This window comes from Mauremys mutica, chromosome 5, assembly GCF_020497125.1.
Source record: "Mauremys mutica isolate MM-2020 ecotype Southern chromosome 5, ASM2049712v1, whole genome shotgun sequence".
In the NCBI taxonomy this organism is placed as follows: domain Eukaryota; kingdom Metazoa; phylum Chordata; order Testudines; family Geoemydidae; genus Mauremys; species Mauremys mutica.
In genome coordinates this window covers 17913802-17931492 of record NC_059076.1, presented here as the reverse complement: position 1 = coordinate 17931492, position 17691 = coordinate 17913802, and the positions used below count along the sequence as shown (strand labels likewise).

The 17691-nt window shown below is 47.3% G+C and overlaps 1 protein-coding gene across 1 annotated transcript in view; it reads right to left on the bottom strand.

Annotated features, from left to right (window-relative positions):
* Positions 1–17691, bottom strand: part of PPEF2 (protein phosphatase with EF-hand domain 2) — a 32691-nt gene that overhangs the window by 1798 nt on the left and 13202 nt on the right. Inside the window, exons 6-16 of the mRNA XM_045019807.1 lie at positions 8779–8893; positions 7707–7753; positions 6810–6976; positions 6684–6720; positions 6441–6590; positions 4673–5023; positions 4115–4300; positions 3215–3357; positions 2320–2426; positions 1684–1847; positions 597–684 (exon numbers count right to left, since the gene is read on the bottom strand). Of these exons, the coding sequence (XP_044875742.1) occupies positions 597–684; positions 1684–1847; positions 2320–2426; positions 3215–3357; positions 4115–4300; positions 4673–5023; positions 6441–6590; positions 6684–6720; positions 6810–6976; positions 7707–7753; positions 8779–8893 (1555 nt within the window). The remainder of the gene's footprint in view (positions 1–596; positions 685–1683; positions 1848–2319; positions 2427–3214; positions 3358–4114; positions 4301–4672; positions 5024–6440; positions 6591–6683; positions 6721–6809; positions 6977–7706; positions 7754–8778; positions 8894–17691) is intronic.

The following is a 17691-nucleotide window of genomic DNA, read 5'->3' as shown; positions in this document are numbered from 1 at the left end:
TTTCTAGTGAATTTATCCAGGATAACTTCATATTAATCTACACTCCTACCACACTTTTCATCTGATGCTCTCAGTGTATTACAACCATTTACTGAATTAAGTTACAGAAGATCCTGGCAGGTAGTATCCCTATTTTACAGATGGGAAACTGAGGCACAGACAGGTTTAACATCTCAATCCTACACTCCTGGAAATCATTGACTAAACTACTATTGTCTTTAATGGTGCATAACTGGAGCTTAAATAATTTGCCATTACAGAAGGTAGCTATAGTACAACTGGGAACAAAATCCAGATCTCCTGGGTCCTAACAGGGTACCTTAACCACAAAGTCATCCTCATAGGTAATATCGCTTTTGCACTGAGGCCCTACATGAGCCCATTTTCACAGCACAAAGAAGTGATTCATCCACAGTTAGAGTAAACTAGACACATCCTCAGCTGAACCACAGGGCAATTTTTGGTTCCCAAGACCTTGTCTAACGATTGAGTAAACTGCTTCCACTTTCTCAGGTTTAACATACTAGGGTGAGCCCAAAAGTGAGATGGAACAAAATAGAGAGCGGGGGGGGGGAGGGAAGAAAACACATCCTTACCTGAATGATCACTATCTATGATCCTGAAGATGGTCTCCAGGTTGGATCTGTTTCGATAAATGGTTTCTAGCAAGCTTGACTGTATGTGCTGGAAGATATAACATATTTCCTTTTATGCTAAAACTTACTACCCTGTCCTAGCATAGGCTGGGATTTCAGGCTTGTGTATAGTGATGCGAGTTGTATTGCATAAATAAAAGCAATTCATCTACCCCGAAAAGAATCATGTTACCTTGTGCTGCAAACTGAAACACCTAGAAATCCATACTAAATACTTTAACTGTAGACAGATCTAAATCTTTTGGGGTTGTCATGACATTTTGATCCTCCTGGGTATGACTCTGCCTCCCCGTGTGACCCCCCCCACCTGTAAGCACTTAACAGTATCAGTGCGCTTGGGTTTGTGTTGAGATACCTGATTTCACCACAGTTACGATCTTAGTGATTGGCGGTGAGCCCATTCCTAAACCCAGCAACACGTAAACACAATGTCACAGCCACATCACTACAGCTGGGATCTGAACTTCAGCAACTCTAAATCCAAACGGGGATCCAGGCCTGAATTTCACAGTGGGCTGTGTTTCCACACCTCTCATTTTCTGGCTTATTCCAAATCTGGATCTAAATATGTCAGTTGGGTCCCCACCTCTAGTCTTTCTTTTCTTTTCTAATTTTAGGCCCCTTAAGTGGCTTCCTGGGGCATGAAAAGAACCCTAACCAAAAAAAAAAGGTGAATAAAAGGAACACAAATCCACTCCTACCCACCTCACAGGATTGTTGTGAGGATTAACTTGCTGGTGTTTAAGCAAATAAAGGAATAGAAATAAATACATAATTAACAACTACTTGAATAAAATGTTCATTGGCCTGTTCTAACTCCCACTGAAAACTCCATGGGCATCTTCCCATCGATTTCAGTGGGGTTTGGATCAGGGCCTACATGAAGAAATCCTCCACCGAGGATTTCCTAGCACGTTCATGCCCTCATCAGCATGGAATCCGCAGGCCCGGTCACTTTGGTGGTCAAGTGGGCTGCATTGTCCAAGCCTCCAACTGTGCTCTGAGGAATGGCAGCCCCATTAGTTACCTCTTTGCTCCGTTGTTCCACCGCTAAGTCACCCAGCCAGGATTTGTACTCCAGCAGGCCCCCGGCAGTGCTGCACACCAGCTGTGGCCTCAGCATCCGCCAGGGCAGTCCTAAATGCAAGACTGACTCGACCGCAGTTGCCCAGTCACTCAGTGTGATGGTTCCTGTTTGAAAAGGACACTCATGAAACCGGAGGCTGAAATCGCACTTAGGAAAGAACGGGGTTGCTTATTTAGTAATCCTGTTGGTTCTATTGTCATATCATCCATGGGCTACGGGGAACCTCAAAGAGCCTTATTTTCATCCCTACAACTCTGCACTGCAGTGACATTCCTCCAGCCAAGGTGCAGCTAGATCAGCGGATATGGGGGTGAGAGGATGTCACTACAGGCAGAGAGATGGTATCTTTCCCCATCCTAAGAGCAAAGTTTCCACGCACACAAGCCTGGGTTAACAAGACACAGCAGCAACCTGGACACCAAGTCCCAGGTTTTCCCACTCTTGCTTTACGTCCATTGTCAGCCAGGGCTGTGCAGCTGCTGTAGACTGTGTGTTCCATTACACGAGGGACACCCACCTGGGACCCCGTCCACTGCCCGCTAGTGCACATGAAGCTCTTTCCTTGCATAGTCTTACCGGTCTCATCCTGGTCGTAGCCCTTAAATGCACAGATGAGGTCCGACGTGTGAGCAAAGAGCTTCTCCCTGAGCGCGCGGAAGGCTGACTCCTCCACTCTGCTGATCCTAGAAGCAGCAGAAGAGACGCAGACATTTTGAAAAAGCTCATCACATGGGAGCAAGATGAAGAGCATCTGCCCCTGCTGGACCATTCATGCATGCCCTGGCCATACCCATCTCTCTCTCATGAGCGGAGAGCATTTGTTGCAGACAAGTTAACCCCAAACTGCAACACATCAGATTACACACGATACCCTGCCACATAGCTTTGGTGTAACTCATCCCAACACGAATCACAGCACTAGGACCAGTGCTACAAAACTCCCCACCACCATCCCACATAACTAGAAATCAGTTCAGGAGCCTTGCTTGGTCCCAGGAATAGACACGTGTTATTCCTAATTCACTGACAAAGGTGTGGTTTGTCCACACTTGTTTCGGTTGTTCAGATGAGATCAGCCACTTACAACATGCTGGATGATCAGCTTCTGAAGTGATCGAGTCAAACTTCCAAATAGTTTGTAAATGGCAAGAGTTACACTTTGTATTGAAAACGGAAGACTGGAAATGGACCCAAGATTAAGAGTTTATGATCATCTTCTGCATAACACACACAACCTCACCCAGTAATTCCTGTCCCAAGCACATAACTTCTGTGTGTGTATTAAAGCACATCTTTTAGAAAGACACCCCGTCTTGATTCATCCAGATCCAAACTTTCTCAAAACTTCAGGAATTTTCACATCTGGGGTTTTGGATTAATCAATCAATTCTGGTTTAATTCTAAAGCAGAATTTGATGATCCAAAGTGCATCTCTTAATAGCATGGCTAACACTAAACTAGAAAGTCTTGCCTTTGTCTCATAGTTAATGTGTGGGCTGTCTTGTTAGCTTGATACTGCACAAAATGAGGGATCAGGTCCGGCCCCAGCTTCACATAGGCTCCTCTGTTACTGCCAATCTCATAATAGTTTGAAGCAGAAAATATGGTCAGTACCTACATGAAAAAAATGGACAGGCGTTTACAGTTCTTTACAATACACACAGATAATCCACATTCACCAACCAGAGCTCGGATCAAGGAGCAGTACAACTTGTTTGGGGAAAGGAAATCAAGGAGAATGTTTGGGAAGGGAAGAATGAAAACTATACATGTTCTCTGTGTGCACTGCTAAAGTCACTGGACTCCACTGAATTCTCTTGGCAACACTCTACTCTCAGATACACATCTATGAATCCAGACTAGCTCTGTTGAAGTCAGTGAAGTCACTCTGGATTTACAGTTGTGTATCTGAGAGCAGAATTTGGTCCTGTGTCTGCTCGTTAAACACCGTTGCGGTTTTCAAACCTGGCATAACTGCGAACAGTTTTGAACAGAACATCTGTTTGGAAGCCTCAGGGGTAATTATGTAACGAAGGAGATAGGATTCCATTTTGCTAAGTACAGCACTTTTCAATGCACAGACACATGCCAGTCTGTGTGCAGGGGCAGCGTCTGTGGGACAGATCCAACTGGAGTCTAATTTAGTTCAAGATTCCCAGGCCAAAACCTGACTTATGGTGGAAAGCACATATCAGTAACTTCAGGGTAAAAACTGTACAGGAATTTTGTCCAGTAGTTATCCACAAAAGCACCATTAGACTCCAAGAAATTCAGAGTTAAAGCAAAACTGAAAAGAAACCCAAAGTGATAGTATGGAAATACACTCCAACACCCTGATCTCTGACCCGTTAGCATTGGCCTAGCCAGCTACCTTTCGATTGTGGCAGAACTCATAGCCTTCCTGCTTGCACTCATGAGAGCGGATCAGGAATTGCAGACCGTGCTTCTGGAGAATGTTCTCTGTCACATCCGGCCCAAAGTAGCAGCCGCCTCCTCGCACCGTATTCATTTTACAGCCCTCCTGAGGCATGGGGTCACTCCACAATAAATCTACAATCTGAGAGATCAAACACATACGAGGACTCTGTGCAGTGGTTGCCCCAACGCTTCACACACCAGAGCATCTGAGATTCCACAGGTATCATTTCCTCTAAGCACTGAGAGATTTCCAGTACCACAGTGTGGCAACACACAACCACGCGCTGTATTAGTATTAACACCTGGGAGCCCATCATGAACCAGGACTCCACTGTGCCAGGCGCTGTACAGACACAGAACAAAGATGGTCTCTGCCCCAAAGAGACAAGTAAACTAGCAACAACATATTAAAAGGAGAAGACGACTTCCCAGGACTTTAATTTCCCACAAACGTTAAATGATTCTTCGTGCAGTCTTCTCTAAGACACACACAACACGAGGTCAAACTCACCTGCTTCCACTCTTCTTGGCTAGACTCGCTTGTTTCACAGGGCTCCAGCTCTGACTCGGTCATGGTGACGGAGCTGACACAGCTGAGCTCCTTGCTTCCCAGAGTCTCACTGAACCCCACCTGCCGGCGGCACTTCTCCAGCTCCTCTTGGACCGTCTGCCGGACCCGCTGGGAGAGCTCTGTCCTGCTGGCCGTGCTAGCAGTGCTCGCTAGCCCAGGCTGGAGGCATGAGCCAGGGAAGGAACTGCTCCTCGGAGGATCGACACCCACAGGGCTCTCGCCGTTTATCGCCTTGGAGTCCACGTGTCTACTCTTCTCTTTTCTCTTTTTGCCCCTTAACACAGAAACAAACTGAAAGAAAAGAGATAGAGGGGTGGGTCTGGGCACCAGGCTGGGGGCCAGGAGCTCCCAAGTTCGGACCTGGCTCCAACACGAGCTCCACCTTTGTGGCTTTGGCCAAGTCACACAGCTCTCCTGGCCTCAGTTTCCCCCTCTGTTAAATTGGGATTAATCATACTCTCTTATTGGTCTGGCCCTACTGCTGTGGAGCCCTGTGCAAACTAGGATGTAACCGAGCTAGCGCTGCTGGGAAGGATGGTCTAGTGGAGACAGGATTCTATTCCCAGCTTTGCCACTGCCTGCTGGGTGACCTTGGGCAAGTCACCCCCCATGCCTCAGTTTCCCCATCTGTAAAATGGGAGCAGTGCCTCACTGTTGATCCTATGATCAAGAGACCCATGCCAGCACCTGGATAGAAATTGAACCAGCTGAAAGTGGGAAGGGCTGGGAGCCGGACAAGCAAAAGATACTTGATTTTAGGAAGGTAAGAGGAGGGTTTAGTGATTAAAGGAGGCGGGGGATCAGGGATTCCTGTCATTCCTGGAGGGGATGTGGAAAGGATTTGATCAGCTACAAGGGAGCTTACAGAGCGTTTCAGCAGCTGAGAGTGGGTTGGCTGGACTTGGGGTTACAGGGAGAAATCTTGTGGGTGTTATCACAGCAGGATCCCTCAGAAGAAAATGTGCCCTCCCTAAACCCCCCTGCACAGTCAGGAAGTGTGGTGAAGCGTAGCACACAGAGAAACAGTAACTCGCCTAAGGTCACTCCGGAATCTTCCTAGGGCAGAGCCAGGACCAGAACCCCCATTTCCTGAGTCACACTGTGGTGCCTTACCCACACCATGACATGCATCCGACGAAGTGGGTATTCACCCACGAAAGCTCATGCTCCAAAACGTATGTTAGTCTATAAGGTGCCACAGGACTCTTTGCTGCTTTTACAGATCCAGACTAACACGGCTACCCCTCTGATACTTTACCCACACCAGACCATCTCGAGCCCAGTGTTGAAAAAGAAATGACAAACCAGAGGGTGCAGAGCAAGGGGACTGGTGCTACCAAGGGAAACGGTCCATGAGCAAGGGGACAGAGTCCTAACCCTTATTACTGACCCCCTTTGGATCACAGGGGCTGCCTCAGCCAATCCGTTTAACGACATCAAAATCCATCACAACCCAGGACAGAAACTATGTTCTTCCCACTGAAAAGAAACCCAGAGGCTATTCTATTCTGCTGCCCTTTACACCTAGTGCACATGCTCAGTTAAGCCAAATCAGTCCGTTTCAAGCTGGGATCTAAACATCCTTCCACTACAAAACCACGTTCTGGGTTTTTATTCTCTATGGCCAGGATACCAGAAATAAACAAGCTCTCGCAATCACAAACCAGCAGTGCCTTTGTATTTCAAGGGGTCCACAAAGAAGATGTACCTTGTGCCTTTGGATTTTGGCCAGCAGCTCCAGGTCAGTCATGTCAGACACCCCGCCGTGTACAATCAGGACTTTCTGATCGATTAAGGTGGCCAGTGGCAGCCAGCAAAAGACATTCTGGAGCATCTTCAGAATTTTCTTCCCATGCACCTAGAAAGACAAGGGCAGGAAGGAGGAGGTGAAGCACCAGGAAGCGTGTGCCAGACACAGGAAAGAACGTGTGAGATTTCAAAGCAAACCTACCTTATATTTTTGCATGACCTCCTTGGTGAAACCATAGCTAGATGGAAACAGAAGAAATGATTTTGAGTAGCCGTTTAGTAACGAGCACATTGTACTCCAATACCCCCCTGCAGTCCGTGCCCATACCGTAAGTTGACCATATGGTCCTCGTGGTTTCCGCGGTTCAGATGAACCTCCTTTGGGTACACCAAGAGAAAGGCAAAGAGAATGATCAAGATCTCAACGGACTGTTTGCCTCGGTCCACAAAATCCCCGTTGAACACATAGGACTTCTCCGGGGAGGGAAGGCCGTTCTACACAAACAAGAAATACGGTCAAATGCCATAGGGCGAGAAGGGGACAGACGGCAAATCCCTCCCCTCTGCGTTCTCCGAACCGCCGCCCATACATATATCTGTGTTCCAGCTCCCCTGATTCACAGCATCTTTATCAGACATGTCAGCAACTGAAAAGAACCAGTACTGTCATCTAGTCATTGTGCTCTGTGGTGAAATTCCGGCCCCACTGGAGTTAATGCCAAAACTCCCCTTGACTTTTCTAAGGCTGGGATTTCATCCAGTATAATGCTAACTGTGCTGTAAAGGATTAGGCAGAAGGAGGCTGGTGATACGATTGGCCGACTCCTCTGGTGATCCAAGTGGCTGCAGTTCCATTGACATCTGCACCTGTTTACCCCACCTTGGCCAGTATCTGATCTGCAGCCTCCTATCACTTTACACGTACGGATACAAACCAGTGGTAAGAAAACAGTCAGGTGTTGTCTTCTAGCTTTAAAAAATGGACTGTTAACCCTGGGAAAAAATGTACAGCTAGAACAATAGCTGTAATAGCAGATTTAAAGAACAGCCAGGGACAAGCTTTTGTTTAGGGAAGCCATTTCCAAACCAACTGAGCTGAATGTGAGAAGGCAGCTTTGAGAGCCTGATCTTGGAGGATACTCCCCACTGCAATCGGTGGGACTGCTCCCATGAGTAAATGCCGTAGGACGGGCCAGTGTGACTCTTAGCAAAGCACAGTACGTACCTTGTAAAATATCAGAAACAAGTCATCCAGCCGGCCATGCAAGTCTCCTAACACACGAAAAGACATTCAGTTCAGGGCGTGCTTTCCTCCTCCCTGATATTTAACAAAGCAAAGCTGTTCATGCTGTCGCTTAACAAAGGGGACGGCCATTAAATCGCTTTCTGTAAATCAACGCTGCTTTCCGTGTCCCCAGACCCACTAGAGGTTGTTATCAGAAAAAAGGGTCCAAAAAAGGTCAAATCATTAAAAAAATAAAATCCCTTCTTAGTCGCACAGAAGCATCTATTACTGTTTGCTGCGACTTACCATGCATTGCACTCCCATCCACATATCCCAGGGGCACTAACAGAGGCTCTGCCTTTAGTTCCTTCTACAGACACTAATGGCAAAACTGGGTCTATTCACTAAAGCAGCTAATTCTTTAGGATGCACCACAAGCCTTGTTCATTCTCCTTAATGATTAACTGGGTTTTATGGTTTGGATTCCCCTGAACTGCTCTCGTGGAGCATTATGGGATGCATTTATTAAAATACATCCACCCCCATCCAAGCCCCCTTCCCTTCCACAACTTCTACTGCTCCAGCAGAGCTACAGCAGCCTGAATACTAGCATCACTAGATTCACTGACCACAATATGCGCACATGGCCAAGCCTCGGGGCACCTCTATTTATATTCCAGCGGCTGAACTGATCTAGACTAGGGAAAGAATACAACTGACAGAGCTCCCTAGGCGGAGCAAAGCCCAGTCAGTATGGAGACTCAGGCCCTCTAACGGTTAGGTTTGATTTGACTTGAATGCAGCAGGTAAAGGTGAGCTCTGATATCCAACCTGATGTCCCACTGCATACACAGACCCAGCTATACCGTTTTGAAGCTACTCCACCACAAGTACCAGCACCAGATCCTGCTCTGTTATACACATACGCCACCATTTCATCCACTGGGGTTACACACCTATTACAGAGCAGGATTTGGCCTACACTGTTTTGCATTTAAGAACAACCACCATCCACGTGCACGTGGCTGCTAGTTCTGGATGTTCGAGGGGGTTTCCTTTCGAGCGCTCTTACCGCAGATGGTGATCTCCTCGCTGTAGCAGGTGGAGACATGATTGATGTTTGGCAGCTGCATGAGATGTCTCCTGGTCTCGTGCAGGAGCTTTAAGACATAATGAGCGTGGAGCTGCTACTGGGAGAAATCGAGGGAATTAGAGTGGGAAGTTCACCACACGACAGCGTTCGGGGAGCAGAAGGGAACGGACTTGGGCAAGCTGTTGGCATGGTACTTCCAAATGGAAAGGGCCACCTAACTGCTACTGCTGGTAACGGGGTGACCAGGAGAGGTCCGGGGGAAAGGAGACCTGGACTGCGTACATGGGCCATCCCAGCTGAGATAGCAGTAGCCAAGTTAGGAAGGACTAGCTGCAATTCTTCTACGTGGGAGTATGCTGGGGCCAGCTTTTGAATAGCGCCTCTCACTGAGAGCAATGGGAGCTGCTGGGGCCTCAACACGTTTGAAAATCTGGCCCTCTGAGAGACAGCGAGAGCGAGTGTGTTGTGGCACAGGACCAGGGCAGCTGTTTTAGTGGTTACCTGTAACCACCTACAAGCTCCAACAGAGATCTGGACCCTGTTGTGCTAGGCACGGTACATACACTAAAGAGACAGCCCCTGCTGGGAAGAGCTTACAAACTAAACGGATGAGACAGACACAGGCTGAGCTAGGAAACAGCAACAGAGAAGGGAAGTGACTCACCCAAGGTCCCATGCCAGCCTGGTGACAGCCGGCGACAGACCCCAGGACTCCTGACTCCCAGTCCAGTGCACTATCCACTAGACCTTGCTGCCTCTCTTCCAGAGAGCCACAGCCCAGGTAGTCCAGGTGGGAAAAGAGTCTCCTCCAGGCATTGTTTATTTTTAGTCTTTCCCTCAGAAAGTGTGACTTTGTGTTGCCTTGTGTCCAGGCGCAGCACACGTATCTAGGATTTATTTAATGCTGCTGAACTAAGGGCACATCTTGATGAACAGTTAGTGTCTGGCAAGCTAGGTTGTCAATCCACCTCACACCAGCCTGCTGCGCACTAAATGTCCAAGTGAACCCTGCCTGCTCACCTAGTGAGTACTGACCTGCCCCTATTCCAAAGTGGAGTAGATCAAAGTTCATGATGGGACTTTGAATGCACACGGCAGCAGGCACCACATGGATACTTAGTGCAGAGCAGGCTAGTGGACTGTAGATTTACATCCCAGCGTGCTGCACGCTCACTGTTTGTCTAGCCAAGCCTTTGTAGAGGTCTTTTTTTAAAAACAGCACTGTTCTTGAGGGAGAAAGTCGCAGAGAACTGCCATTATGCAAGGAGCCACCACCTTGTTCACTGAGCTGGGCGGGAACCAGACTTTCTGTATTATAGGAAATTTGGTGGGTTTTAAATTTGTTTTGTTTTCATTCTGAATCAGTTACATACACTAATGAGAGCAGCACAAAGGGAATCACGGGGTCCTGAGGAGGATACACTAGAGGACGATCCCATGGATGGGGAGACGGGGGCAACAAGGAGATCGATTATACCCAGACCTCTGGCAAAATCAGACACCCTCCTCCCAGCAATCAAAGGAGGGCGGTGGGCACACGGAAAAGGAGGTTCACCGGATAGCCTGGTGAACACTAATGCACCACGGGGCAAACCGAGAACAGTGGAACCCCTACACTAGAACGAGTCAGGGAGGCCATGAGGTTGCAAACCCCACCGAAAGAGGTGGCTAGCGTAACTCCTAGTTCACCACCCCCTTCTTCCTTGCTGCAATGCTTCCCGGACCCACTCCCTTTTCCGGGGCAAGAATAGAGGGGCCTGAATGGGGAACTCCCACCATCAGTAGGGGCACAGAGTAGGAGGTTCATAGGATCCCAGGGGACGGCCATGTGTGTACGGTCAGCAGGGCAGCTATACCCCTACACTAGCTTTAATAGATACAGGAGCTGCTGTATCCTTACTCAAAACCACCCCAAAAGCAGGAAAACGATTAAAACAGGTAGCTTGGAAAACCTCTCAAGGGAAACCTAGTATCAGGTGGGAATGGACCCAAGTCCCCTTTTTGGTGCAAAGGTTCAAGACATTAGGGGATTTGATCCAAACTCCCGATATGTTTGATGAAATTATTCTGGGATCCGCCTGGCTGTTCAAAAACAATGTGGTGATTAATATGCCCAGAGATACTCTTTGGAAGTTAGAAATTCTCCCTCCTCATTCAGGAAATACGGGCAGGACGTTATGTTAACAAAAGGGGGAGAGAGACCAGTAGCCACACTTACAGCTCAACAAGCTGAAAAGTGGTGCTTGAAATTCCCCTCAGTATGGACTCAAAAGACAACAGATTGCAGTAAAATGAATCTTGTGTTAAGATTGTTGGGGAATTTGTGCCTCCCGAGAAACAATACTCCTACCCAAGAGAGGCAGAGGCCCAATTGGTGCAAACCATCCAGGAATTAGAACAGGGGTTCATTCAAAAAACAAATTCACCCTTTAACTCTCCTGTGTGGCCAGTGCTAAAGGCAGACGGCCAGTCCTGATGTTTAACAATTGACTATAGAAGAATCAATAAGGGCACCGTCCCTGTGGCCCCTATTGTGGCCATACAAGGAGTGCAAACCACATCTAAATATTTCTCGGTTATTGATCTGGCCAACTGTTTCTTTGCCATCCCCCTACATCTGGACTCACAAGATCTGTTTGCCTTTACAATAAAGGAGCAACAATGGCCCTTTTGTCAGTTGCCCCAGGGATGTCACAACAGCCCAGCTATTGCCCCTTGGCATGTTGTGGGATATGCCAGACCAGCTGAGTCCACAAGAAAGGCCTTTTGTGCTTTCATATGTAGATGACATTTTGATATTTGGGGGAACTGAGGCACAAACTCAAACACTGACAGAAAGCGTTTTGGCACAAATTCAGGAAACGGGGTTCAAAGTAGCCTTAGACAAGGCTCGGTTGGTGCCACCTCAGGTTACACACCTGGGTGCAGTCGTTGGACAAGAAGGGAGACAGGTAGATCAGAGGCAGGTCAGGGCCCTGGTAGAAATGCTGGCCCCTACCAATGCCCACTCTTGAAGTGTTCTGCTAGGAGGATTCAGTTTTCTTAGCCCACACATTTATAAATATGCTGAAATAACTCACCCGTAGTGGAAACTGCTACAGAAAAAAGACAAAACGGGAATGGGGAGAAGAGCAGGACTCCGCTTTGACCCTGCTAAAACAGAAGGCTAACACAGCCCCAGCTCTGCGTTTCCCTGATGAATCACAGCCTTTCGGTAGCTGTTTGATGGCTAATAACATGGCCTTGGCTGCCACACTATTACAAAACAATGACGAGGGAAAGCTAGTGCTGGTAGCGTATGAATCCAGGAAATTACAGGAGCAGAAATAAATGGTGACCCCTGTGAACGTGTCTAGCAGCCGTCTGGGCAGTACAATCTTTTGAGCCCCCAACAGGAACAGCCCCTATTACTATCCAAAGCACCCACACTCCCCTCAAGTACATTTTGTCAGGGAGATGGATGGGAGGTGAAGTCTCAAACACCCAAATGGCTCAATGGACGCTTATCCTAGTTAACAGAGGGCTGACCACAGAACCGGTGTCCAAGCCGGACATGCTAAGAAGTGCCCCAATTGAAAAAGGGAACCGACATGAATGTCCAAAGGTCAGGGCCGGTGCAACCATTTAGGCGACCTAGGCGGTCGCCTAGGGCACTGGCATTTGGGGGGCGCCATTTTCTTCGGCAGTGACCGCGGCGGACGGATCTTCGGCCGCCCCGGTCGCTGCTGGCATTTAGGCGGAGGGAGCTGGGGCAGGGGAGCGCGGGGAGGGCCGTCTGCAGCAAGTGGGGCGGGGGGGCGGCACGCAGGGGAATTCCCCGCCCCAGCTCACCCCTGCCCCGCCTCCTCCCCGAGCACGCCGTGGCTGCTTCACTGCTCCCGCCTCCCAGGCTTCCGGCGCCTAAGCTGATTGGCACCGCAAGCCTGGGAGGCGGGAGAAGTGAAGCAGCCACAGCGTGCTCGGGGTGCTCATGCGCGGAGCAGGGGTGAGCTGGTGCGGGGGAGGTACCTCAGGGCGGAGGATAGAGGGTGGGGAGCTGCCACAAGGGGGGCGCCTCAGGACGGAGGGGGGGAGCTGCTGCGAGGGGGGGCACCTCAGGGTGGTGGGCGCAAGGTGAAAGTTTCACCTAGGGCGCGAAACATCCTTGCACCAGCCCTGCCAAAGGTCACTCTGGAGCAAAGAATTGCCTTGGTACAGGCACCCCCACTGGAAGAATTAGATCCCGGGGGTCAAGAAAAGCACGTCTGGTTTACTGACGGGAGTGCAGTGGTAGTAAAAAGGAAAAGATGTGTAAAATACGCTGCCATTAACTTAGAAGAGGAAGTCATTCAGGGACATTTAGACCATGGATCGGCTCAGCATGCCGAGCGTTACGCAATTTATCAGGTTTTAAGGCAATATGAAAATTCCCCACAGCCGGTGTATATTTATGCTGACAGTGATTTTTGTGTGACGGGAATACCGTTTTGGATACATGACTGGTATAGGAACAGGTGGAAAGCAGCAGATGGAAAGGATATTGCATATTCAGAGGAATGGAAATGGATTTACCAGTGGGTAACAAAGAACCTTCAACAGTTAAAGGTGTGACACAGTAAAGGAACAGGTATGGAGGCCATGCGGAATAACCGGGTAGATACAATAGCCTGACAACAAGACATAGCAGTTGTAACTAGAGGTCAGGAAAGGAACGTCTGTGCTGACACATCTGAGCCAACAGATGGCACTACAGACCACCTTAACCGAGTTCCAGGAAAAACGGAAAGACAAGAGTTAGTTAATGTAGGCTATCAGTTTATACATGAAGGAGTGAAAGGGACTTTAAGAAGGCTAAAGCAAGTAGCAGAATGGGAGTGTATGGAAGATTATGTTAAAACATGGGTGCAAAATTGCGTGTGGTGCACTCAGGACAAGGCTTGTCCTCCGCACTGGCAACCCATGATGCACCAACAAAGGCTTGGGCCGTGGCACAGGGCTCAAATTAATTTTATTGAAAAATTGCCAAGGAGTAAGGAAAGATTCCAGTACTTATTGGTAATAACTGATTCCTTTTCAGGATGGGTGGAAGCATTTCCCACTAAAAACAACACCAGGGTGTTGGCCAAAAAGTTCTTTAATGAGGTAATATGTAGATATAGCACCCCTGAAATAACAGATTCTGACAATGGGAGAGACTTTGTAGGAGAAATCTTTACAATAATGATACAAGCCTTGGGAACTAAACGAAAGCTCCATATATATCATACCGGCCTCAATCCTCAGGCCAAGTAAATCACACAAGAAAAGACTGGGCGGATAAACTGCCTCTGATTTTGGCTGCCATCCGCAGCAGAAATAGACTAAGGACAAAAATTCAACCCTTTCAAATTCTGTTTGGATATCCAATGCATGCAATGATTGATCCTAGTTACCTAGTACAGGGTCAAGAAGAGAGCTCTAATAGAACCCAGCATGATTATTTTCAATGGCTCAAACAGGTACAAGAAGATTAACCCTATACTGGAGGGTGGTTTTATCAGGCCATCAAACACATGAATAACAAAATTCAGAAACAAAGGCCCGCAAAGGCAGCCCTGTGGGAAACAGGGGACCAAGTCGTGTACCTTAAAATGGGGAAAAGGGGCCACCCACTGGAATCAAAGTGGATCGGCCCTTACTCCATCGTGGACCGCCTTGGCCCATTGGTATAGCACATTGAAAAAGATGGAAAACTGAAATGGGTACACGTTTCACAAATTAAACTGTTTACATAAATAATGATGTTTGAATTCTTTGCAGAAAAGGACATCCCGGAGCCGGAGTACGAGGCACTGCTTAACCACCACAATTTTAATCCACAGAAATTGAGACTCCAGTGTAAGGTCTGGTTTTACCTGCCTCTGGGAACTTTTAGTGCCCAGATACTTAGAGCAATCATGGGAGATGCAGCCCTCCTTATAAGCCAATCTTTAAGGAATAATTCACTCCCCACCAACCAATCATGGATTCCTACCTGTGATCCTCATGGAATGGTATGATAAAAACACTAGCCAACTCTTAAAACCCTCAGGAAATACATATATGTATATACCGGGGAAGGGGAAGTGGGATTTAAGGTTCACCTTATAAACACCACAGGAATACCAAACCACTGGGAAACAGGTGTTAAAATAGAAGGTCCCTATGGGGATACCACCTGGTGTTCCAGCTACCCACGATTACCATATCAATGGGATGAGCCTGTTAAGACAGGGACAACACTAACAATTATTGTGGGGTACTGTCCAACACCCCGTAGTAAATTGAGCCTATGGTTCCCGGACACATGCACCAGAACCTGGATCAGGGACTGTGCATTCAAAAGAGGTACCCCAATTAAGATAAAGAAACCAAAACTGTTTGTGACTCAAAGTGATCCAGTAAAAGTCTTGTGAAATCCACTATTAATAAAAATAAAAATTGGCATGGATTGGACTCAGTTGAAAGTGTCTAAACTGGAACCCAAATGTTCACCCTACTCCCTTCCTATTATAACGGCCTTGATAAAAACACATCAACACCCCAATGGCTGAGAAAAACGAGATGTAGTAGACACCATATTAGGAGGACTGGGATTCGGAGCAGGAATTATGAATACTGTAGACCTAGAGATCATTAAGAATAAGTTACGTTCCTAGTCACAACGGCAAGCTAGTCTCATTCACAAGCAGGCAGATACTACTGTGGATTTGGTACAAACAGGGCTGGGAAACCAAAAAGCAACATGGAATATGTGGCTGTGGCTGAACACCACCTCCTGGCTGCTGTATAAACACCAAATAAAATTAGGGAATAAAACTGCCTTGGCCACAGGATGTCATGAGATGCAAATTCTTAGTTTAGCATCACCCGAACACGAAATGTTTTGGGTAATATCTGGGGACGTTTGGGTATTAACGCATCTTTTAAAACAACGGACGAGGACCTTGTTTGACACCTACAAACATGAATGGACGCAGTATGTTTCCAGCATGGTTAAGCCTGATTGTTATTAGGTGAAATTATTGTTGATATTGCTCACCAACAGTCTGTGGAAACAGAAATATGGAAAGTGAGCCTGCTCCCAAAATTAACCACGGGATCCTTTTGGCTACCCCGGGTTATGGGTCAGTGGGCTGGGAAAGAGCAGAAATTATTGGACACCCGAGGGTGTACGGAGCGGAGCCCTCAGAAATGGGTGTGCTAGTCCCTACCTGTCACCACAGAACCATGCAGCAAGGACACATCCTTGGGAACATGTGTATGGGACGAACTAGAAAATGTGACACGTGTTTGTACAATGGCTAATGTGTATGTGTTACATCCTAGGAACCAGTATTCTGGGAGGATGCAAGTATTAGCCAACTCCCAGTGGATGAATGTAGATGTAATGCCCGTGTATTATATACTAGCAATCACATGTACTATTTACCAAAGATAGAAGACGCAAAGAGCACTAAAACCGCCATCCCGGTTAATTTCTCTGTTACCCTTGGCCTGGATCGGCATGATCTAACTGATCGCTTGTGGTCAGAAACAAAGGTGACTCTGTTTTTACAATAAACACAGAGGGAAGCGTGTCATTCAGATATTACATGCAAATGGAGACATGCTAAAAATTGCTAGGTCTGAAAAAGAATTGACAGCCTATCACTGGTATGATATTTTTACAGGCTGGTCCCCGACCTCTAAGGGCATATTGTCTATTACGTTTCGCCCATTACTAGTTGTGTTAATATTGTCCTGTGTTTGCTTGTTAGGAATGTGTTGTATGTGCTGTTGGACAAAAAGCTCAAATCGCCTCTCAGTACATTGCTATGAAACAGTTGTATAAAATATAACCCACTCAAGAATTGTTCTTGAGGGATCAAAAGGGGAACATGTAGTAGTAGGATTTTATGTTTGTATTTTGTATAATTTAGAATAAAAGGATGAAGAATAATAATGTAGCATGTATTAAACGTAGTAGTGTATGATTTGACCATATCCTGCCAGGCACCCTTTCTGAAAGCAGAAAGGAATGGCCTAATGGGCCATTGGTTGAGATACATCAGCCAGAATCTGTGTCTGGGCTGGTTTCAAGGCAGAAACAAACCTTTTAGGGTCACCACTTTGTTGTAGGTTTAGCACTTTAAAATAAGTAAAAGAATGCAACGGATGTTTTTCTTTTGCTTTGCAACTTGATGTTGCTGTTCAAAATGTTCTGTGTAAATCAATTCAGATGTTCTAGGGAGGAACCGAGGACAGACGCAAGGGCGCCAGAAGGCTGCAACACGCCCCTATTGAAATGTCAGAGGAGGGCAGATTGAGGATTCTAAAGATGAGACAGGCACCTATCAATGGAGACAAGACAGCGGTGATCAAAACCAGCGTGGGGAAACTCCCTGAGAGACGTGATGAAAGAACAAGATAAAGGATGAGAAGGACAATTTAAAAAAACAAGCACTTGTCAAATAACAATCGATTACAGCAGGACGGTGCAAACTCATTGGTCCCAATGAAGGAAAATCACTATATAAACAGGGTGCCTTGCCACGAAACTTTGGGTTCGTCCTGCCAAGACTTCCCCGGAGCATCGCGTCGGGACCGACAGAACCCGGCTCCTACCTACCCACGACCAACCTAGCTGGCCACTAAATTGGTCCGGACTCTGGACTGGTAACTATAACATCGACTGGCAGGACAGTGTGTGGGGGTCTGAATGAGTGCATATGCTAATTGCTGTATCTTCAATAAACACAGTGTATTGCCTTTTCCCCTGAAAAAGATCCCGTGTGCTTCTTATAAGCATAACAGCTTCCATCTTCCAGCCGAGGAGAATGGACTTCCCTTCAAAGCTGCTCCTAGATCAGTTGACAAAGAGGGCTTCGCTGGTGAACAGATTGCTCACCTCTC